Source organism: Candoia aspera, chromosome 3 (genome assembly GCF_035149785.1).
Source record: "Candoia aspera isolate rCanAsp1 chromosome 3, rCanAsp1.hap2, whole genome shotgun sequence".
Lineage (NCBI taxonomy): Eukaryota > Metazoa > Chordata > Lepidosauria > Squamata > Boidae > Candoia > Candoia aspera.
Genome location: NC_086155.1, coordinates 79,612,200 through 79,636,334, shown reverse-complemented (window position 1 = coordinate 79,636,334; position 24,135 = coordinate 79,612,200). Strand labels below are relative to the sequence as shown.

Here is a 24,135-nt window from a genome sequence, read left to right as displayed (position 1 = left end):
CAAAAACTTTGCCCACAAATGAATAACTACTGTGATGGTGTCTTGTTCATCCATGCACATTGCTATTTGGTGCCACAGAGTGATATACTTACATGAGTGAACCAGCTTAGTGTCTGTTGTTCATCCGGTACTTTTGTACCACAAAATGACATTATTGTACCTTCAAGCATGTGCTTCAATAAGATCTTACAAATTCCTTAAAGGATAGTGCCAAAGGGCAAGCAGATGAAAAAGGCTGTGGACCCATGGTAAGAGAAATTAAAGTCAAATTCTATTTGAGATTAATCTTATATCACATAGTTTTTCAAGTCCCTCTTGTGATGCAGTTGGATCATATGCTGCAATGGGCACTTGCATTAATAAATTTTAATTTGTTGCCTGAATTTGTATTTTTAATAATTACAGAGGTGTTGTGTTGGCAGGTTTTGCACTTGGTGTTCTAGTAAACAGCATATACTACCCTAGATGACTGTTTCCTACTTAACAAGCTGTACTGGATAAGACTGCAATTGATTTGAATCTGGATTTAAACATGACAAGTGACAAGAACGATATGGAGAACGGTGATAAATTGTGTATACAAATGAAATCGGTTGATGTCTTGATATTTGAAAAGGACATACAAGCGTTAAACCAGAAGAGTGATTGGGATAATCTTTTGTTCCTGGATTTACAAAAGAGATGTGTTAAAGTTTTGAAGGATCTGCTGAGAGGAGACAAACAGAAGATTAAAAGAAATCAAGTTCGAGAACATTATTTGAAGGGATTAAAAGCCAAGATTGTCAAAAGTACAGGGAAGAAATATAGCGTTGGCTTATTTTATCAAGGTTAAAATAGATATATAGTTATTTCTGGTAGCCCTTAATGGACTTTTGCTAGTAGGAATAAATGATAAAGCTTTAAGGTTTTGTTTATGACTTGAGTTATGGGAAGAAGAGTGCATTTGTTGTATTTAAAGAGATAGTGATTAGTTACTAAAATTGTTCTTACTTGTTGGGATGAAGGGGGAAGTTTTTATATAAAATAGAAGGTGTAAACCCATTTCTGTGGCTATTATAAAATCATTAACTTTGTCCTCAGCTGAGTAAAGGGTTAGTGCTGGTTTCAGCCTTTTATTAGGGGTAGAGTAACAGCAACTTGGGCTGTGAAACCCCTCTGTGAGTACAGGTGACATTGTATTTCTCTCCATTTGGTGATCAAAGGGCCTTCACACAAGAAACCTTGTTTAATCTTACAGTGCTAAAAATTCTGTTAGTTGTAAATATAAATACAGTTGCTTTCATATGCAGATCATTAAACAAATGACCAACATAAATTTATGTTCATATTTATTCCTAATGCAATTAACAAAAGGTAATTATGTCTTCTGATATATCTCTTGCCTGTTTTATGCCATGTCTCAAGATGTAATGGTATGTGAGAATGACCTTGGGAGACAGGAATAAGAGATGCAGCCAAGCGAATGGTCAGATAAAAGGCAACTTGGCCCACAGCAAGAACGCAGGAGCGGCAAATGGCTCAGAAGAGACCCTCCCTAGTTTCTTGGGCTGTAAAGGGGACGGAGGGAGAGAAGTACCTTCAGACTTGCAAAATTCTGTTAATGTAACCTTACAGTAAAGTAAAATTAGCGCATCTGGGTGTGTTTCCTGTCTGGTCTACCTTGCAAGGCTGACACTTATTCTATCACTATTTTTGCTGTTTTAGTTTATTTATGTATCCTCTATTTCAGTGTTTCTCAACCTTGGTAACTTGAAGATACGTGGACTTCAACTCCCAGAATTCCCCAGCCACCCACCTATACAACTATAGAATCCTAAAGAAGTGTGCATGACAGGATATGCTTTCTTTCTCTGTGGCTTTCCATCTTCATAGAAAACATCTTCCATGTGACAGAGAAAGGATTATTTTTCTGGGCATGTGAATTTTGTGTTGTTTGAGCATTCCCAGCTGAATTACAGTTACTCAGTAAGAACTAGGCCACTGTAAAGTATCATGCCAGCTCAGGGACAATACTGTATTGCAGAAAATTAAGTTTCCATTTTCCCCAGCCCCACATATGATACACTTGTCAGTTCTGTCCACCCTGCCCTGGGGAGAATGTCCCTTTAGGATGTAGATGAGGTAATATGTAATTTTCATGCACAAACCTGTACAGCAAGAGATGGTTTTGTTCCAGTCTTTTATGCACACAGTCAGGACTTCCTGGGGAACTCAGGAGAGGTATAAAGGCTTTAAAACAGATTCTTTATGTCACCTTTTTCACAAGTCCAAAAAGTACCCTAATAAATGTGCTGATCATATAAAGGCACCAGGCTAGAGACCAGGAGACGGAGAGTTCTAGTCCCGCCTTAGGCATGGAAGCCGGCTGGGTGACCTTGGGCCAGTCACTCCCTCTCAGCCCAGCTCACCTCACAGGGTTGTTGTTGTGGGGAAAATAGAAGGAGGAAGGAGTATTAGGAATGTTCCCTGCCTTGAGTTATTTATAAAAACAATAAAGGCGGGATATAAAAAATAAAAAATAAACCAACCACTAGCTGTGGGCACCTTGGTAGAAATGTAAAGTTGGACAATAATATGAGCCAACAGAAATGAATAATAATTGGTGCTATATTTATGGAATGGGAAGAAAAGGTGCATACAAATGATAGGGCAGACATTTAATTTCCCTCATCCATAAGCTTACTATTGGGTTCCAGAGTTGCTCAATACATTTATCAGAAGCAATAAAAATATGACAACATAGTGTGCAGTTTTTTTTTACTTTTCAAGAACTCTTGATTGAAATAAATGATACAGAAAAGAGGAAAGAGGGGGAAGGATCCTGTCTTTGAAGGAGGGGAGATGAGCTCTGCACTTATTCTAAGTTTTGGGATGGAGATTCCAGACAGAGTGAATTAGGGTAGAAGGTATTGGGTTTTCAGTAGAATTTTGAGAGAAAGAGGCAAACACAGTGTCAGGTTCCTACCCTGATCTGCCTCTAGCCTTAGCAAAGCACTTTTGTTCCAGGAGAAGATGAGAGAGAAATATGACCATCTAGATATTACTACACTTAAGGGTTAGTAATGGCACAGCTGTTTAGCTTTTAAAATGAAATGTTAAAGTACACTGTTTTACTCCCCCTGAATTCTCTATGCAGTGGGAAATTTCAGGTTTAACCTCATTTGGAAAGAGGTCATCTGAGGCCTGCATGCCATTTTATTTGCATTCATTTGATAAGATATAGGCTGAGCATAAAAAGAGACACAGCCTGACACTCCAGTGTCTATTAAATTCAGTGATACACATCAGAACTCGAGTGTGGTTGGGCACAAAACATTCATGGGATCAAAATCAAAGGTCACTGCTTCTATATCTTACTGGAAAATGCAGCCTATTCTATTTACTTTTACAGACTTGTAGAATATATTATGGGGAAGGTGAGAGGATGCCCCCCCTTCAGTAGCCTTCAAGAAGATTCCATTTATAGCAGGCAATCAGCAGAAACTTCCCTTTGAAACCATTACTTGTGAGTTTTGCTCCTCATTTACTCCTGTAGGCATCCTTCTGGTTTTGGTACCCCTCTCCTTCCATCTTACAACTCTATATAAACTATGAATTTTCACAATTAGTGCAATGAAAGTATGAACAGATATAGTAGAGAAATAAACCGAGTTGCTTGAGAATGTTTTTTCCCCCCTTTATTATAGGCATGCCTCTCCCAATCTAGCTAAACTGAGACTACAACATCTAGAACCTGTCATGTTCACCGTTTCAACGTGCTTGGTACATCGTAACGTTTCACATGTCATTAGCCTGATACGTGTTTGATCTCACAAGGGAGGATGATTCCTTTCCAGGGAGTTCTTATCTGTTGGCTGCTGGGCTGGAATGTATTTGGGTTATCTCATGTATTCAAGGTTGCTTTCCCAGGATGTGTGGAAGACGGTTACCAGCACCTGGGAGGGGGGGGTGATGGCTCTGGCTGGTAGGGGGGAGGGATTACGTTTGCAGCTGAGGGTTTTTAGTTTGTATTTGGTGCGCTTTCTGTCATTCTCAGCTTTCTCTGTATCTGCCTTAATTTCTTAATAAATCAGATTTCATTTAGCGACCTCTTGTGAGTCTGAGTGTTTGGGATAGGCAACCATTACAGAACCACCCAGCATAGCATGCTGCCTGGAAGATTGTAGATTGTAGTCCAACACAGGCCCTTGGATAGGGAAAACTATCTTAGAATAAGTTCTCTCCAGAATTCAGCACTTTTAAATGATAAGCAGTTTGGTTTTTTATTATCTAGAAATTAGAAAACCAATTTCATATGAGAGTAAAGCTTTTCCAGGTAACCAATAAAGACATCTCATTGTAATGGTATGTGGGAATGACCTTGGGAGACAGGGCAAAGAGACGCTGCCTAGGGGACAGATAAGAGACAGCATAGCCCACAACAGGAATGTGGATGGGGCAAGCAGCTCAGAAGAGACCCTCCCTTGTTTCTTGAGCTGTAAAGGGGATGGGGGGAGAGATATACTTTCAGACTTGCAAGACTCTGTTAATGTAACCTTACAATAAAGTAGAATTAGCTCATCTGGCCATGTTTCCTGTCTGGTCTACCTTGCAAGTAAGTTTAACGGGATTGAGTTATTTTACTGTTATTACTCCTGTTTTGGAGACTCAGATTGGGTGATATTCAATATCTTCACCCTTCCAATTCACCAAGACACTGAATAAGTTAATAAAGAATCTCACCTGAGTAAATATAGCAAGTTCAGAACTTCAAAAGAAGCTTGTGATTTGTATGAAAGTACAAAACTGAATAAATTTTCATTGGAGAAAACAAATGATGAATGTTAAAAGCATACTTTGTAGAAATCCTCATTTGATGTAATTCCTTTTGGAAAGAACTAACTTTTGCAGAAGCACGATGGAAAGGAAGAAAGGACTTCTCCACTGTGGGGTAGAGATGGATGTTTTATGTCACTCAACAATTGATGCTACATTAAAAGGACCAATGCTATTTTTATGGTGACCAAATATACGCCCCAACCACAGATGCTGAAAGAGCTGAAGTAGAGCAGTTCTATGAGGATCTGCAGCACCTACTGGACAACACACCCAAAAGAGATGTTATTTTCATCACGGGAGACTGGAATGCTAAGGTGGGCAGTCAAATGACACCTGGAATTACAGGTAAGCATGGCCTGGGAGAACAAAACGAAGCAGGACATAGGCTGATAGAATTTTGCCAAGACAACGCACTCTGCATAACAAACACTCTCTTCCAACAACCTAACAGACGGCTTTATACATGGACTTCACCAGATGGACAACACTGAAATCAGATTGACTACATCCTTTGTAGCCAAAGGTGGCGAACATCTATACAGTTGGTAAAAACAAGATCTGGAGCTGACTGTAGTTCAGATCACAAACTTCTTCTTGCACAATTTAGGAACAGACTAAAGAGATTAGGGAAGACCCACAGATCAGCTAGATATGAGCTCACTAATATTCCTAAGGAATATGCAGTGGAGGTGAAGAACAGATTTAAGGGACTGGACTTAGTAGACAGGGTCCCAGAAGAACTCTGGACAGAAGTTGGCAGCATTGTTCAGGAGGCGGCAACAAAATACATCCCAAAGAAAGAGAAAACCAAGAAGGCAAAATGGCTGTCCGCTGAGACACTAGAAGTAGCCCAAGAAAGAAGGAAAGCAAAAGGCAACAGTGATAGGGGGAGATATGCCCAATTAAATGCAAAATTCCAGAGGGTAGCCAGAAGAGATAAGGAATTATTTTTAAACAAGCAATGCGCGGAAGTGGAAGAAGACAATAGAATAGGAAGGACAAGAGACCTCTTCCAGAAAATTAGAAACATCGGAGGTAAATTCCAGGCAAAAATGGGTATGATCAAAAACAAAGATAGCAAGGACCTAACAGAAGAAGAAGAGATCAAGAAAAGGTGGCAAGAATATACACAAGACCTGTATAGGAAGGAGAACAATATCGGGGACAGCTTTGACAGTGTGGTCAGTGAGTTAGAGCCAGACATCGTGAAGAGTGAGGTTGAACGGGCCTTAAGAAGCATTACTAATAACAAGGCAGCAGGAGACGACGGCATCCCAGCTGAACTGTTCAAAATCTTGCAAGATGATGCTGTCAAGGTAATGCATGCTATATGCCAGCAAATTTGGAAAACACAAGAATGGCCATCAGACTGGAAAAAATCAACTTACATCCCCATACCAAAAAAGGGAAACACTAAAGAATGTTCAAACTATCGAACAGTGGCACTCATTTCACATGCCAGTAAGGTAATGCTCAAGATTCTGCAAGGTAGACTTCAGCAATTCATGGAGCGAGAATTGCCAGATGTACAAGCTGGGTTTAGAAAAGGCAGAGGAACTAGGGACCAAATTGCCAATATCCGCTGGATAATGGAAAAAGCCAGGGAGTTTCAGAAAAACATCTATTTCTGTTTTATTGACTATTCTAAAGCCTTTGACTGTGTGGACCATAACAAATTGTGGCAAGTTCTTAGTGGTATGGGGATACCAAGTCATCTTGTATGCCTCCTGAAGAATCTGTATAACGACCAAGTAGCAACAGTAAGAACAGACCATGGAACAATGGACTGGTTTAAGATTGGGAAAGGAGTACAGCAGGGCTGTATACTCTCACCCTACCTATTCAACTTGTATGCAGAACACATCATGCGACATGCTGGGCTTGAGGAATCCAAGGCTGGAGTTAAAATTGCTGGAAGAAACATTAACAATCTCAGATATGCAGATGATACCACTCTGATGGCTGAAAGCGAAGAGGAACTAAGGAGCCTTATGATGAAGGTGAAAGAAGAAAGTGCAAAAGCTGGCTTGCAGCTAAACCTCAAAAAAACCCCAAGATTATGGCAACCAGCTTGATTGATAACTGGCAAATAGGGGGAGAAAACGTAGAAGCAGTGAAAGACTTTGCATTTCTAGGTGCGAAGATTACTGCAGATGCTGACTGCAGTGAGGAAATCAGAAGACGCTTAATCCTTGGGAGAAGAGCAATGACAAATCTCAATAAAATAGTTAAGAGCAGAGACATCACACTGACAACAAAGGTCCGCATAGTTAAAGCAATGGTGTTCCCCGTAGTAACATATGGCTGCGAGAGCTGGACCATAAGGAAGGCTGAGAGAAGGAAGATTGATGCTTTTGAACTGTGGTGTTGGAGGAAAATTCTGAGAGTGCCTTGGACTGCAAGAAGATTAAACCAGTCCATCCTCCAGGAAATAAAGCCAGACTGCTCACTTGAGGGAATGATATTAAAGGCAAAACTGAAATACTTGGCCACATAATGAGAAGACAGGACACCCTGGAGAAGATGCTGATGCTAGGGAGAGTGGAGGGCAAAAGGAAGAGGGGCCGACCAAGGGCAAGGTGGATGGATGATATCCTAGAGGTGACAGACTCGTCCCTGGGGGAGCTGGGGGTGTTGACGACTGACAGGAAGCTCTGGCGTGGGCTGGTCCATGAAGTCAGAAAGAGTCGGAAATGACTAAACGAATAAACAACAAAACAATACAGTCAGCTGAGCAAATTAGAAGGCATCTATTTTTGTATAATATAACAATGTGAATTGTATAAAAGTCAGATGTTGTAAGAAAAAAGTAATTAATATATTCAAGAAACAATAATGGCAATGGATCAGGTATTGAACTTCCTCCAAACATCTGTAGTACGTTTAATAGTCTGAGCTATTGTTTTCCAAAGAAACCATAAAGATTTGTTTAGGAGTTTCACTAGCAGGAGACATTAAGAGTCAAAAAGCAACATCAAATTGTTGGAGGACAAATCCATGTGCCAGGTGGCTTACCATTATTCTTTTCTTATATTAAGCTTTATTGATTTTCAAAGTATGGATAAAATACAAAACAGAAAATATAGAAAAGTGATAGAGCTAAAGAAAAAAGAAAAAAACTATAAAAGTGCAGATAGTTAGAAAACAGAAACAGAAAGTATCTTCCAACTATCTCCAGTACAGACAGACAGACAGACAGACACACACACACACACACACATAATTTCAAATATAATCTCTTACCATTAATTAAACCTTAACAACATTATTTCTATCAGTACAAACCATTCAATCAGTAAAACCTAAAAACAATACTTTATCTTTTTCTAACACAAGCAAGTTGTCTAAAAGCAATTGCCAAGTGGAAATAAATCCAGACAAAGTATTTTCTCTTATTAAAGCCGTTAACTAAGTCATTTGGGCCAAATCCATCAATTTAATAATCCAGTCTTCCACTGTAGATATTTGTGAGTCCTGTGCATATAAATGTCTCACTGCTGTGATCATATATAAAAGCAAAGTCCCATATCGTTTCTCAAGGGCTTGGCATTATTCTTCTAAATTAATAGATGGCCTCTGCTGGAAGAGAAGATGCTGTCGAATGACACGTGCTTTGCTTCAACAGTTTAACCTGGTTAATTGCCGTATCTATGCCCCCTTTTGTCCTTTGTCTCAAGCAGCAAAGTGCCCTGGCCCTATCCTTTCAATGACATGTAATTCTAGCCGCACGAAGAGTCTGTTATCCATCCACAGTTTCTCCATGTGTCTTGGAAGAGGGTGTAAGGTTGTGTGTGGCACCTATGTGTTTAGACCAGGCTTCCTACCATCTTTGCCACTCCCGTATGTGAATAGGACTGACTGGAGGGATGAGAAATATGGGATAAGGCCAAGGAGCTGGGGGCAGTTTCCTCGCTCAGGCACTGGCATAGCTTAAGTAATGAATACACACATCGAACCTTTGTAAGGAATATGGATACAGATTAAGCAATCTTCCTTCAGCATCTTGAACATGCCTAGCTGAGAGTGTAGATAAAAGGGATCTGCATGGCCCCCTTCTTGCCTGCTTTCAGGCGTTCCTCAAAAACCTGGGTTTTCCTTCAGGCCTTGGTTTAATGGATGGATAGGTCCTTTGAGTCGATCGGAGATATGGATAGATAGTTTTGTTTTCTTATTGTTATTTAATGAGTATCTGTTGTATGTACAACACTGTTGTTCTTTTAATTTTATGAAGCTGCCCATAGTTGGGCAGCCTAGAAATCCAAACAAATAAAGAAATAAATAAGGCTGAAAATATGGGTCAATTCTGGCAGAGGGACAGAATACACACAAGGGTGTGCCATAGTCAGATCCATCTTAGACCTTGTGCATCCAAAATTTGAACATTCTTGGTAAAGTGATTCTAAACACATACGGGTACAAATTAGTTTGAACTAGCTTCTCTCTCTGTTGTTTTAATGCTAAGCTGTATTGATTAAAAAGGGTGGGTTTGTGTATGTGTATTTTCTTTATTGCAGCCTAAGAATGTAGAATATGTGAATTCTGAATATGGAAAGAATGCAGTGAGAATCCTATATGTTAGACGAGAAGGCAAGATACACCGCATTAAAGAACTGGCAATCTCTGTACATATAAGACTCAACACTGTGAATGAATACTTCAATGCTGACAACTCCAGAGTCATCCCTACAGACACCATAAAGAATACAGTTCAAGCGTTGGCCAAATGCCGTGGGGTATGTTGTAAAATCATTTATCTTATCTTATAGCTAGAAGTGGACTGCATTTCTTCTTTTTTTGTCATTTATAGAATCAGTCTTCAGACAAAGCAACAAACAAAAGGATTTGGTGCTACGTAAGAAAAGCAAGGCAGATGGGGAGAGGAGAAAGATTCTAAATTAGATTTGGAAGCATTGTATGTTATCTTGTTTGGATTTTCTAAAAAAATCCCAAGAACATTATTCCTGGTTGTCTTATCTGTACTTCCTATAACATGGTTATATTATATTTAATTTTAAAATAGATTGCACCAATATTCAGGTGGAAGAATATTGGAAGAATATTATTTTAATAACAATACAAAATGTGCAGGGTTTGAATAATTCAAAATTCAGAGGGCCACAGGATACAGGTGACAAGCTAAGAGCTGTTGTCTTTTTTAAAAATAGAAGATCTGTATGAAATTCAGATAAATGGGAAGCGGGATGGGGGTAGTGCATCCATCCTTGCTCTTCTTGACCTCTCAGCGGCTTTCGATACCATCAACCATGGTATCCTTTTGGGTTGGCTCGGGGAGTTGGGGGTGGGTGGTGTGGTTCTACGTTGGTTCACCTCCTTCCTCCAGGGCCGGTCCCAAGGTGATAGGGAGCGAGAGATCCAACCCTCGACCCCTCCTTTGTGGCGTGCCGCAGGGTTCGGTTCTCTCTCCTCTCCTATTCAACATCTACATGAAACCACTGGGTGAGATCACCTGTTACCATGGGATAAGGTATCATCAGTATGCTGACGATACTTAATTGTGTATCTCCATCTCAGGTGAGGTAAGTGATGCTGTAGCTGCCCTTTCCAGGTGCCTGGGGGCTGTAGGGCCTGGATGGGGAACAACAGGCTTCAGCTGAACCCTGGTAAGACAGAGTGGCTGTGGGTAAAGGGCTCTTCCGTATCCGGGACTTTGTCATCTTTGGTTCTGGATGGGGTTGCACTGCCCCAGACAGAGCCGGTACATAACTTGGGGGTCCTCGTGGACTCACGGCTCCTGCTTGAAGAGCAAGTGGCAGCCGTGGCCAGAAGGGCCTTTGCACAGCTTCATGTTGTACACCAGTTATGCCCTTTCCTGGATCGGGAGGCCCTTTGAACAGTCACTCATGCCCTTGTTATCTCCCATATAGACTACTGCAATGCGCTCTACATGGGGCTACCCTTGAAGAGTATCCAGAAGCTTCAGCTGGCCCAGAATGTGGCTGCGCAGGCTATTTTTGGCACCCCTAGAAGGGCGCACATAACATCTTTGCTACGCAAGCTGCATTGGATACCAGTCTGCTTCTGGGTCCAATTCAAGGTGTTGGTTATCACCTATAAAGCCCTACATGGCATGGGATCAGGTTACCTAAGGGACCGCCTCTTCCCCATTTCATCAGCCCGCCCCACCTGATCATGCAGAGCGAGCAGGCTACAGACCCCGTTGATAAGAGAATTCCATCTGGTGGGGTCCAGGAGGCGGGCCTTCTTTGCAGTAGCACCCGCCCTCTGGAACATCTTGCCCCTGGAAGTGAGCTTAGCCCCATCGCTCCTAGCCTTCTGGAGGAAGTTGAAGACCTGGCTCTGCCACTGGGCTTGGGGCAGGGAGGAGAATAGACATACTTGGGGCTGGCTAGTGCCTTGAAGTGCCCCTCCTATACAATGACTGAATGAGACCATAGCCATCTGAATTTTACTATATTTGGTAGCTCTGTGAAATTGTTTTATAGTGTGTTTTATATTGAAATGTTATTATATGTTTATTGTTTTATATTGTAAACCACTCACAGTTCCTCCGCTCGGAGGAGATGGGCGGTGACAAATTTGATAGACAAATAAATAAATAAATAAATAAAATAAACAAAAAGGAATGAAATGAATTGAAGGCAGAACTCAAGGTTTAAAGGAACCACGGAGTTTTAGTTCTGTGAACTCAAGGGTTCATTGGCCTTTTAAAAAAAGCCTGTATAAAATTTACTTTTAAAAAAGTGCTAAGAATTTCAACAATAGCTTATAATAGGCAGTGGGTGGTCAGCTGTTATTGTTCATATTTTGTGGATCTCATGCAAATATCTTGCTTAAGATCTTGCTCAAGATCAAAATATCAAGTCTGAGCAGAACTTTTGATCCTTGTTGGAAATTGAGTGTGTGTTGTGCTGCTTATTATGGCAACTATAGATCTCCTTGTGTGTAACTGGTGCATAACTGGACATAATTTCTCATGAGCAGAGCTGGGCTGCCACATCCAGTCGATAAATCTTTTGAGATGAGCAATACGTAAGAAATATTATTTCTCATCACTGTTTTGAAGATGGAACCTGATCATATCTAATGCCTTTTCTTTTTAGATCAGAACAATAGAGGAGTTTGGGCTTGATATCTGCAATCAGTTCATTAAAACTTTTTGCCACGTCGTGTACTGCAATGCCTTTATCCAAGAGGTTCCATGGCAGCGTCTAGAAAAGGTACAGTGAATACATTTGGGTCACATTCTAGACAGGATGCACAGTTCCCTGCACAAAGGTAGGGAAGCAATGCATGAAGGGACAATGAAAAGAAAGGAATACCACATATAACAAGGGCAGGGAAAGGTTCAGTAGGACAGTAGCTTGGAAAGGAGAGCAGCAGCAGTTCAGGGTGAGTCAGCTATTTCATTTATTTTTATCAGTTCCAAGTGTAAGATCAAATGGCTTTATTTGCAACTTTAACGTGTCATCCTTAATTTCTAGGACTGTACTCCCCATGCCCATGCTTTTCTCTACAGCTCTGAAGGAATTCGATTTTGTGAAGTGGAACAGACTCAGGACAGTAAGGAAATGATTTCAATTCCTTCAGTAGGAACATTAACTTCATATTTGCAATGGTAGCTGTTCACAGGCTTGAAAACAAGATAAATTCATTCATGTTATTCTTGAAGACCAGGTCTGAAATGAAAAAAAAAACAAGTAATAAAGAAAACACAGACTTGTAGGCTTTTTTCGCATGTACGAATTCTGTTCTTCCATTCTCAGCAGTGAAAGCTTCCCTGGGTGACTTTGGGCTGGTCAACGTTCCCTCAGCCCAAACTATCCCATCGGGTTGCTGCTCTGGGAAACAGTTGGAAGAGATATTGCAATGTATGCTGCCTTGAGATGAGAAATTAATCAATCAACCGATCAGTCAATCCAACAAACAAACAAGGTATTATAACCCAGTATCTTGTTGTAAGGTCTACAAACACTTTGGGAGCTGGCAATATACTATGGAATGTATCTACTATGTCAATTTTAATACACAATTTTAAAAGTGTAATGTTTGTAATCTTTTAAAATATTGTTTTAAGTTGTTTATTTCATAACTTGGTTCTCAAAGATCAATAGGTCGGGATATAAATGAATAAACATATAAGTAAACTGCACATTGGCAACAGAATCCACAACAGCCTGAAGCCCCTTTTGGTGACAATTACTCTGCTCTCCAATATTTGAGATCAGATCTGAACTAAACATTCAGATCAAATCAGAACACGTTGAATTATCTTAATACTCCTCTACATCTTTATGACTTTGTGAGTTTCCTATAACGAAGCTGGACCCTGTCAGATATATGATGTTGCATTAATGATATTTGTTTTGATCTAGCAGGGCTCTTCTTTAAAAAAAAAAAAGGCAAAATTTGATCTGTTAGATCAAAGTGAAGCTGTTTGCAAGGCCTCAGCTCCTATACAAATTAATCAAAATACACCATGCTGAATCTGACAGGCAGATTTCCTTATAAACTTATTTGGCCCCCAAACATACATTATTAGAATTCACAAGAATATACTACATTTTAAAAACTTGAGTTCCCAATAACGTTCAATTTTTCAGGCAGCCATATAGAGGTGCATATCTATGCATGCTTAGTTGGAAATAAATTTCACTGTGCTGTGCTGTAAACTGATTTGCAGATATCACTGCATCTTGAGGAAAAAGCTGTGTATGTGACCATGGGATTATCAGCATACCCTGGCCCATATTAAATTAATTTATTCTGTTCCTCTTCTAGGCACTCCAATTGTTTTTTCTGGCATTAAGGATCTAAAACTTATGAAAACAACCCAGTCTGGATTTCAGGGTTTCCTTAAAGAAAAATACACCACACTTCCAGAAAGAATAGATAGAGTGCTGTCGGTAGAAACACTCATCAAGTGGTGCTACGGTGAATGCTTAGATGGCCTGGATTATGACTGCATATGGTACAGTAAAAACTTCTATGTGGATTCCTTGTAACTGATGGGACATGACATTTCTCCATAGTGGAGGAAAGGGCTTACATACAACAGGACTAAAACCAGCAATGGATAAGATCTCTTTCTAAGGGAGGTTTTCACCAGATTTCCATATCTGAGAGTTCATTTTGACCCACATATAGTCTTGACTTACTTTCTAAGAGTTTTACTTTTGCTTGTGGCTTGACTCTAGACTAATCAAAGATTTATTTAATTCATTATTTTAATGGATTAGCGTAGGTGGTCTGCAGTGGGCTTTTCCTCCATAGTTGCAAAGGCACAGGCATTACAAAAATGATTCCCTGACCTTACCAGTTTTGAATGCAGTATAAATGTGCATTTATTTTGTCTTTGCTGGTACACATTTTTATTCAATCTGTACACTTGAAGCTTGGGCTTCGCAGTTTATGAGCACTGAAAGGTAATAGTTTGAAAATTTCACTCCCCTCTCTGCTCCCAGACATTGTATTGATCATTCCCTTTCTCCCAACCGCATAGTAATTTGAGAATCTGTTGTTTTTATTCCCATTTCTTTCAGAGTATTGCACTGTCAGTGATTTCTGCTAAAATCTGTATAGGTTAGATGAGGTTTAGGATTATCCACAGTTCTAGGGTGAGGCACTATTCTAAAGTTGTTGGGTTTTTTAGTGCTTTGATGGTTGTTCTTAGACTGTAAATATACATACTTTTTTTAAAAAGGTGAATGATAACATGACCATAAGGCTAAGTCTTCCAACCCTCTGCTATTGTGCATACATAAACTATTATAATATGACCAATGAAAAGCCTCTAAGAGGAGCATTGCACATTACTGAACTCTGACTGACATGTATATAGGATCATCATCACAATCAGCATCAACAACTTCTACGCCACCTGACTCCCAGTGACTCTTATGTTTTTATACTCCAGTTTATTTTGGGTGCTTCGACTAATTTTCCATCAAGGGTTTGTTTAGCTTCCTGGCTGTTTGGCTTCAACAGTGCTGCAGTATCACAAGCTTCCCAGACAGTCACAGAGTCCTACTTGTGGCTGGCTGTGATTATGTGCAGTGTCTGGGAATCTTATGCACATATACTGTACATTGCCATCTCTTGATTTCCTCAGTATGAAAATTACATCAGTGTTAACATTATATGCGCAACACACAAAGTTGAGCAGAATGACAGAGCATCTAGTGAAAAACCACTAATGCCCATACGTGTTATCTTACAAGTGTAGATTTTATCCATTGTAGTTTGATCCTAAATGTTCTACATTATTTTCAACTTTAAAGGAGAAGTGCCCACGAAAGTGTCCTTGATGCTTTTGCTGGGCCACCGGAAACAGGCCATTACTCACCATCTTACCAGAAGACAGTCAACTGCATTCAGACATTAATTCTGGAAAGAATTCCGCAGGCCAGTAGCTTTATTTCACTTGGGGCTTTCAGTGTGATTTATGTTATTAGCATTTTCAGAAAATGGAGGTTTATTTCCAAAGATATGCTGACAATACCGTATCTTAAGATGAATCAGACGATTGAGGCATGGAGCCCATTAATTTTTTTTTAATGGTTCCCCAGTAGACAAAGGCAAAGATATTTCTCACCCTTGCTATTTCAGTATTAAACATACTTTATGGTATATTTGGCCTTGATCACAGCAGGCAAAAAAAAAAAGTCAACTAAATAAATAATTAAGGAATGTATACTACCTGTACCTGAAAGGAAGACCATTTCCCCCCATCTACTTTATAATGGAAGGATGAATATAGTTGATTATATTCATCTTAGATTGGCTAACAATAAAGTAATAGTAGCTGAGGTTTTTCTATCTAATCTTCTGTTTTGGTGAGACTGTCTTAAATTCAAGATCACTTTTTGGGGGGATAAACGCCATAAATTAAACCACTCTGCTATAATCTCACTCCATAACAACTAGGGAATGACAAATATGGATGGTGTTGCCATGCAAACACAGAACATTGTATTGTACATACCTCAAATAATGCTATCTCAGTATAAAAATAGATTCTACCTACTGAAAAGTTGGCAGTGTTGAAGTTAGATGTATTTGCTAATTCGACAAATGGAATTACAATAACTGAAAAGACCCTACTGCTGGTAGCTGGCAACCTAAATTCTGAATAAAGTTTACCTGGAGAAGGATATCAGATAGGCCAGTGTAGTGTAGTAGTCACTAGATCAGTATTTCTCAACCTTGGCATCTGTAAAATGTGTGGACTTCAACTCCCAGAATTCCCCAGCCAGCCAGCTGGCTGGGGAATTCTGGGAGTTGAAATCCACACATTTTACAGATGCCAAGGTTGAGAAATACTGCACTAGGTGCTGGACTAGGACAGTGGAAACTCAGGTTCAAGTCCCCCCTCAACAATGAAAACTCACTGGATGTTTATGGTCTAGTCTCAGCTCAGCTTAGCCTTCTTCCCAGGGGTGTGGGGAATAAATGAAGGGAGAACTGCCTGCAATCTGTCTTAAGCTCTTGAAGGGATAGATAGAAGGATATAAATCTAACTAATAAAATACTTCAGATAATTCAAGAAACTATCAGACACAAAACTGTAAATACCAGGAAGTCAGTCCACTTTATTGCATTTATCTGTTAGTATTGTATATATGTTTTCCTTTATAAGTCATAATGGTGTTTTTGTATTTTCAGATTGAAGAGGTGGAAGTGATCTTGTCTAACATCCACTATTCAGTGACAAATTTAGAAAAACTGGGATTAAGCAATGACAAGGAGGTGATAATTACTTTTTCTTCGTGGTCCAAACTATTTATTATTGTGATTGTACACTGGGAACTTCTTATTGCACAATTTAGGAACAGACTAAAGAGATTAGGGAAGACCCACAGATCAGCTAGATATGAGCTCACTAATATTCCTAAGGAATATGCAGTGGAGGTGAAGAATAGATTTAAGGGACTGGACTTAGTAGGTAGGGTCCCGGAAGAACTATGGACAGAAGTTTGCAACATTGTTCAGGAGGTGGCAACAAAATACATCCCAAAGAAAGAGAAAACCAAGAAGGCAAAATGGCTGTCTGCTGAGACACCAGAAGTAGCCCAAGAAAGAAGGAAAGCAAAAGGCAACAGTGGGATAGGGGGAGATATGCCCAATTAAATGCAAAATTCCAGAGGGTAGCCAGAAGAGATAAGGAATTATTTTTAAACAAGCAGTGTGTGGAAGTGGAAGAAGACAATAGAATAGGAAGGACAAGAGACCTCTTCCAGCAAATTAGAAACATCGGAGGTAAATTCCAGGCAAAAATGGGTATGATCAAAAACAAAGATGGCAAGGACCTAACAGAAGAAGAAGAGATCAAGAAAAGGTGGCAAGAATATACACAAGACCTGTATAGGAAGGATAACAATATCGGGGATAGCTTTGATGGTGTGGTCAGTGAGCTAGAGCCAGACATCGTGAAGAGTGAGGTTGAACGGGCCTTAAGAAGCATTACTAATAACAAGGCAGCAGGAGACGACGGCATCCCAGCTGAACTGTTCAAAATCTTGCAAGATGATGCTGTCAAGGTAACGCATGCTATATGCCAGCAAATTTGGAAAACACAAGAATGGCCATCAGACTGGAAAAAATCAACTTATATCCCCATACCAAAAAAGGGAAACACTAAAGAACGTTCAAACTATCGAACAGTGGCACTCATTTCACATGCCAGTAAGGTAATGCTCAAGATCCTGCAAGGTAGACTTCAGCAATTCATGGAGCGAGAATTGCCAGATGTACAAGGTGGGTTTAGAAAAGGCAGAGGAACTAGGGACCAAATTGCCAATATCCGCTGGATAATGGAAAAAGCCAGGGAGTTTCAGAAAAACATCTATTTCTGTTTTATTGACTATTCTAAAGCCTTTGACTGTGTGGACCATAACAAATTGTGGCAAGTTCTTAGTGGTATGGGGATACCAAGTCATCTTGTATGCCTCCTGAAGAATCTGTATAACGACCAAGTAGCAACAGTAAGAACAGACCATGGAACAACGGACTGGTTTAAGATTGGGAAAGGAGTACGGCAGGGCTGTATACTCTCACCCTACCTATTCAACTTGTACGCAGAACACATCATGCGACATGCTGGGCTTGAGGAATCCAAGGCTGGAGTTAAAATTGCTGGAAGAAACATTAACGATCTCAGATATGCAGATGATACCACTTTGATGGCTGAAAGCGAAGAGGAACTGAGGAGCCTTATGATGAAGGTGAAAGAAGAAAGTGCAAAAGCTGGCTTGCAGCTAAACCTCAAAAAAACCAAGATTATGGCAACCCGCTTGATTGATAACTGGCAAATAGAGGGAGAAAATGTAGAAGCAGTGAAAGACTTTGTATTCCTAGGTGCAAAGATTACTGCAGATGCTGACTGCAGTCAGGAAATCAGAAGATGCTTAATCCTTGGGAGAAGAGCAATGACAAATCTCGATAAAATAGTTAAGAGCAGAGACATCACACTGACAACAAAGGTCCGCATAGTTAAAGCAATGGTGTTCCCCGTAGTAACATATGGCTGCGAGAGCTGGACCATAAGGAAGGCTGAGCGAAGGAAGATAGATGCTTTGGAACTGTGGTGTTGGAGGAAAGTTCTGAGAGTGCCTTGGACTGCAAGAAGATCAAACCAGTCCATCCTCCAGGAAATCAAGCCAGACTGCTCACTTGAGGGAATGATATTAAAGGCAAAACTGAAATACTTTGGCCAGATAATGAGAAGAGAAGACACCCTGGAGAAGATGCTGATGCTAGGGAGAGTGGAGGGCAAAAGGAAGAGGGGTCGACCAAGGGCAAGGTGGATGGATGATATTCTAGAGGTGACAGACTTGTCCGTGGGGGAGCTGGAGGTGTTGATGACCGACAGGAAGCTCTGGCGTGGGCTGGTCCATGATGTCACGAAGAGTCGGAAGCGACTAAACGAATAAACACCACCACACTGGGAAGAGTGGGATCATTTAATAAAAATTTACATACTTTGGGTCACTTAGCCTCCAAAACAAAACAAACAAACATCATCCGCATGTTTAGACCTTTCTGACACCAAGGATTCCTGACACTGGAAGAAGACAATCATGGAGGCTAGTGGAAAAGTGGGGGAATTCCTCTTTAGGGTCTGAATTTATGGGAGTAAACCTGACCAATCTTGTAACCAATGGAAGATTATCCCAGAGACTCCTGCTTTCATCTATTGTGTTGGGCTTATTACATCAGCTACCTGGCCTGACTGTTAAAAACTATCATTGATAAGTACAGCACTGACATTTTGACTCACAATCTAGCCCTTCTGAATTGCCAGAGTCACCTTGTAGGTGAAATTAACTGTACAGACTGTTAAATTCTTTGTGTGACTATGCAGGAAGAAACATGGTCCTGCTTTCTCTCATGATAATAATGGGTGTTTAGGCTAGAGACCAATCATTCCTATGTGTGCATCTTTCCTTTACAGATTTTTACACCTCAGGAGACACCCTTTGGTGCTTGTGCATCTACACTACGTAGGAAGGACTGTTCAAAGAGACTGCGTCAGATGCCAGTAGACTGCAAACCCCGTTGCTCTTTTGAATGGAAGTTTAGCCGTGGATTACACTGAAGACTCAGTTCCTTTCCTAGAATATCGTATCACACAAAACTCAAATCACACCAGGAGGCATTACTTACTCCATGGTTTTCTCCATGTTACCATATAAAGGCAGTTATCAATTGTATTTTCAGAGTTTCAAGGAAATTATATAGTAACATCGTAATGAATTTCCTTTTCTTTTGAAAACCAACACCCAAATGCAAAGCACTCAGTGCAAACACAGTAGTTGTATCCAGACTTAATCATACTTAGAAGATTTAATGTAGTTATGTCAATTACAGTCTATTCTAATATGATTAAGTCTGGATCCAATCCAGTAATGTTGCAGGATTCCTGTATAAATTAACCAGATATACCACATCTGTTTACTTGATGCTCATTGAGTAAACTGATGTGATATATGGGAAGCATTGGTAGGTACTTTCAAATAATTATTACTGTGTTTATCTTCACTGATACTGAGAAGATGAAGAAAACAATATGCTAAGACCCCTTTACTTTCCTTGAATTGACTAGCTGGAGATCATTTTCCTGCCCATTTAATAAATTCTGTATTGTCTACATAAGTTTAATTAGACCAATTTTGGTAAATGAAGCAGAAGAACTGCAGTGTTGCATATATATTGTTCATCATAGTATAACTATGGCTGTTGACTGACTGGCACTTCAGTGACACAGGTGTGCTTTTTTCGCATTTTACTTTCATAACCAAACCTTGGAACACATGTGAAAAGGTAAACAGCTATGCATTTATATAATCATAAGACATTCTCAAGCTATCGTCTAGCTCCACTCGAAACATATGGCTGCTGAATATTGAGATTCAAGTTACTTATCTTGGCTAAAAATTACTGAGGATTCCATATTCATTTTCATAAAGCATATATTAATCCAATTAAACAGAAGATTTCAGAAGATCAGAAGATCCAACCCCAGATGATGAAAGGAGCCAGACGAGAAAAATGATTATGATATTCACTGCGGACCATTCATTTACTTTTAACAAAGCTTCTGTTTCATGAATGCAAACAAGATTCATTTCTCCCCATTAATTTATTTATTTACTGGCATAAAGTTTCCACACAACCAACTGTCCATCATGTGGGGAAAACCATAAATAGTCTTAAATATATTATAAATTTATAATACATTAATTTATTTATAAAGTACTAGAAATTTGGTTCAGAAATTCTGGATTGCAGCCAGAATTTCATCATCAGATTTGAAACTGATTGCCAGACTGACTATCCACCAAACCACTGCAGTAATTTGCCATCATTTAGAAACAATTTGTTCAAACAGCTTTCCACAATCTGTGCCCTGCAGGTAGACAATAACCTATCACCAGATGAGTACCTCTGCAAGTTTAGAAAAAACACAATCTAACATGCTATGGCCTCAAAGCTAGAGGCTATTCAAGGAAACCTGTAATACGATCGCTTATTCATACTTGTATCTTTGTAGCTTTCCTTGTCTTACACCGTGTATTTTCAGAGGACAACAGATCTGACATAAGCTTTCTTTAGTCTGCTTTCCAAAAAAAAAAAAAAACATACCTTGGAACTTTTCCATTTTAGATTTCATCCTTTGTAGTAGTACTGGTTGGAAAAAAGATGTCAAGGAATTCAGTCTTTCAAAATTGGACTTTTCTTCACATGCAGTATGGAACAAATTTATCTAAATCTTTTCGTTTATTGTTCCTTTACTTAATCAGGGTGTAAGTAGTTCTCAAGTTTCTCTTGTCTTCTGTGACCTGTTCTTTAGGCTTGTTTCCTAAATTGGAGGAAATGAAAGTTCTCCAGCAATGAGTGAAGAATTTCTAGGTCTCTTCTCTGTGGCATGTCTTTTCTTCATTTACAGAAGTCAAGACAGCAGAGAAGGATATTCCCCAGCATCTTTGACACCTGCTTTTTGTTGGGAGATAAACACTAAAGTTGTATTCTTATGAACTGGAGATCTTGATTAATGTGAGCTATTGGGAGAAAAAAAACCTTGTTCACGGCTTTACAATTTGGGGACATGCCCACTCTAAAAAGAAAATCTACATATTGCTATAGAAAAGTATAACTGCCTTATCAATAAGGTTTTTAGTAGGAAAGCCCAGCCTTGAGAAGATTCTACCAAAATATGGGTTAATCAATGTCAAATAGCACCATCTTTTCTGTTGTTCAAAATTTGACTGCATAAATGTTCACTTTTTTTTAATCCCATTCTATCTTTCAACTACAGAATTACTAATAGTAGTATTAGAGTGTCTCAAATGTCTTTTTTCTTTACTATCAGTTTATCGGTTCTGAGGTTTCTAAATTTCTATGTATCTTTTTATGGGTGAATAAAGAGCAAAGACAAAAAAGTTTGAATCTGTTTATTCAATTTAATATGTAACTCTGTAGGTATCAAAATATAAACATATAATTATTCAAGATTCTAGACCCATACAATTCGTTATTCATCTTGCAAACAGTGAAAGTAAGAGTTGAACTGATAAACTGAACTGGTAGCAAAAATGCAAAAGGTAGCACTACACAAATAGAGCCCTTCTTCTCAGCTGGTTGAGCAGTGTAAAATAGCTTCTTGGACATTATAGACCCATAGCCAAGAAGCTTCAATAGGTTTCCTTAAACAATGATAAAATTGGGGCAGACCATAGAGTGTACTTTGCTTGCTTTGATATTCCCCTCTCCATTTCCACTTGGTGAAATCTTGATGTTGTGTACCTTGGAAGGTGAGAATCACCATCATTCTCATTATTTTGCTTCAAACTTCTTGGAGACCAGCTGAAGTATGCTCTCTCCTTCCTTGAAGCCTTAGAGGAGAAAAGGAGTGGGATCCCTTCGCATCAAGACAGATTTCTTGAAAGAATGGGGCAAGACAAGAGAGGCTTCCTTTAACTTACTGGGTATGCTGTGAGCAGTCATTGCCTTGGTTCCTGGGCTTAGTAGTTGCTGGACTGACACTAGCCCTGAAACGGTCCACTGGATAAGAAGGCACATTTAGAAAGAACCTTGCACACTGCATCTACTCTTAACGCTGTTAAACTTTCTTGAACAATTATGTGCAACATGGGTGTACAACTGGAGGCCCCAGAGTCTTGAGGGTATCCTCCAAAGCTCCTTCAAGAGTTGCCACTGTAATTTTTAAATCAATAGACAAAGTATTAAATACATAGGGGAGCACTCATATTAACTATAGTTAGCTGATTTAAATTAGCTTTTACATATTAATAAATGCTTTTACATAATAAAATATCAGTTTTTGACCTGGCCACACATATAGTTTCAGTCAGTACCCAATGGAGCATTCAGGACTCCACATTTCACATGGCTAACTATTGTGTGCAATCAAGACTGATCTCAGTGAAAAGCTCTCACAAGCAAGCCATAGTGATCTCATTTACATATAACACACTGGTCTAGGATGGGTTGCACTGCCAATTTGGGTGGCTTTAAGCCAATGCAAGCAAACAATTTATATTACAAGATTGTTCTGAGGATATAACGAGCACTAAAGGCAAAAATTACATTATCATTCTGAACATAGGGACCGTCACTGACACAAGACATTATGGGGAAGGCATTTATGTACTGCATTTTGTCCCAGCTTCCCTCTCAGTGCTGTTTATCCTTTATCTTACGATATAAATTGCACTGTTTGTATGTATGGATATTATCACCCCAAAGTCATTTCATAGTTTCATAGCTGCTTAGAAATCTTAATATTGGTCATCCAAGTCTCAGCCAATTTCTAACCACTGCTCCATTCTCTTTCTCTTGACTCCTTTCTCTCAAGGTTGCTGTTGGGTCTAAGGTAATTGAACAATACAGCTCTATTCACACAACAAGCTTAAAATGGTTAGTGAATTAAACCATTTGCTGTTTTCATGCAATTATCTTGAGCTACAAGTAGTTAAACGGGCTAGTTCGCACGGTTCCTTAAGAACAAATCACACCACCACCAAGGGGAAAATGAATTAAGCTCAGCCCATTCTGCAAATGTAGCCCATTTCTGCAACTTCCCACCTCAAAACAAACTCAAGTTTGGAACGAGATGGGAGCTGTGCCCATTTGCTCATCCCATCTGGAATGCCATTTCTGGGTCAGGAGTATTGGGGGAGTCCTCCACCTTTTTCGTATTTATGGCGGAAGCCATAAATGGATTTGAAATAACAAGTCAGATTCAGGGCTGTGAAAGGCCTTGTCCCTCCCCCCTCCAGATGCCACCTGTGAAAAATATCTGAGTGGGGTGTACAGATGCGCAGAAGGGTTTTATGTTCTCTCATTTGCTTAGAAGGCCAGTAGATTCCAGACAGTTAAAACTATAGTATAGGTATGAATATGGTACACTGTATGATTGAATTGTACATACAGTTGTCCTGTATGTTACAAAACATTATGTAAAGAGACAATAAAGGCAAGTTTCTCTTTAAAAAGTACATCAACTAAACATCTTTATTTCCATAATGATTGTCACACAGGTTGTTCTTCTCTACATTCTGCTTATCTTTTTTTCCTTTCCTCTCCTTCTTTTCAACCCTCCCCCTCACCCCCAGTTCTGAGGAACTTTTTGCCCTTATTACAATTCTCCAGTTTGCCCTTGATGTGCTTTAGTAGTGTGCAAGTGAACTGCCACTTCATGGCAATCCAAACCTGGGCATCCTAAGGCTGAACATTTCCCGCATATTCCTGTGGTATTTGCACAGATCATTTTCACTTCCCACAGCTGACAATGGCGCAAGCAGGTTGCTCTCTGCT

General features: G+C 39.6%; 1 protein-coding gene across 1 annotated transcript; it reads left to right on the top strand.

The window, feature by feature from the left end:
• Positions 1–553: 553 nt before the first annotated feature.
• LOC134494612 (uricase-like) lies at positions 554–19,393 on the top strand. Its single transcript, XM_063299864.1, has 8 exons — positions 554–788; positions 9,298–9,551; positions 11,901–12,017; positions 12,282–12,360; positions 13,579–13,768; positions 15,078–15,201; positions 16,462–16,545; positions 19,250–19,393. Exons 1-8 carry the CDS (start codon positions 554–556, stop codon positions 19,391–19,393), a joined length of 1,227 nt encoding a protein of 408 aa, XP_063155934.1.
• The last annotated feature ends 4,742 nt before the right edge of the window (positions 19,394–24,135 follow it).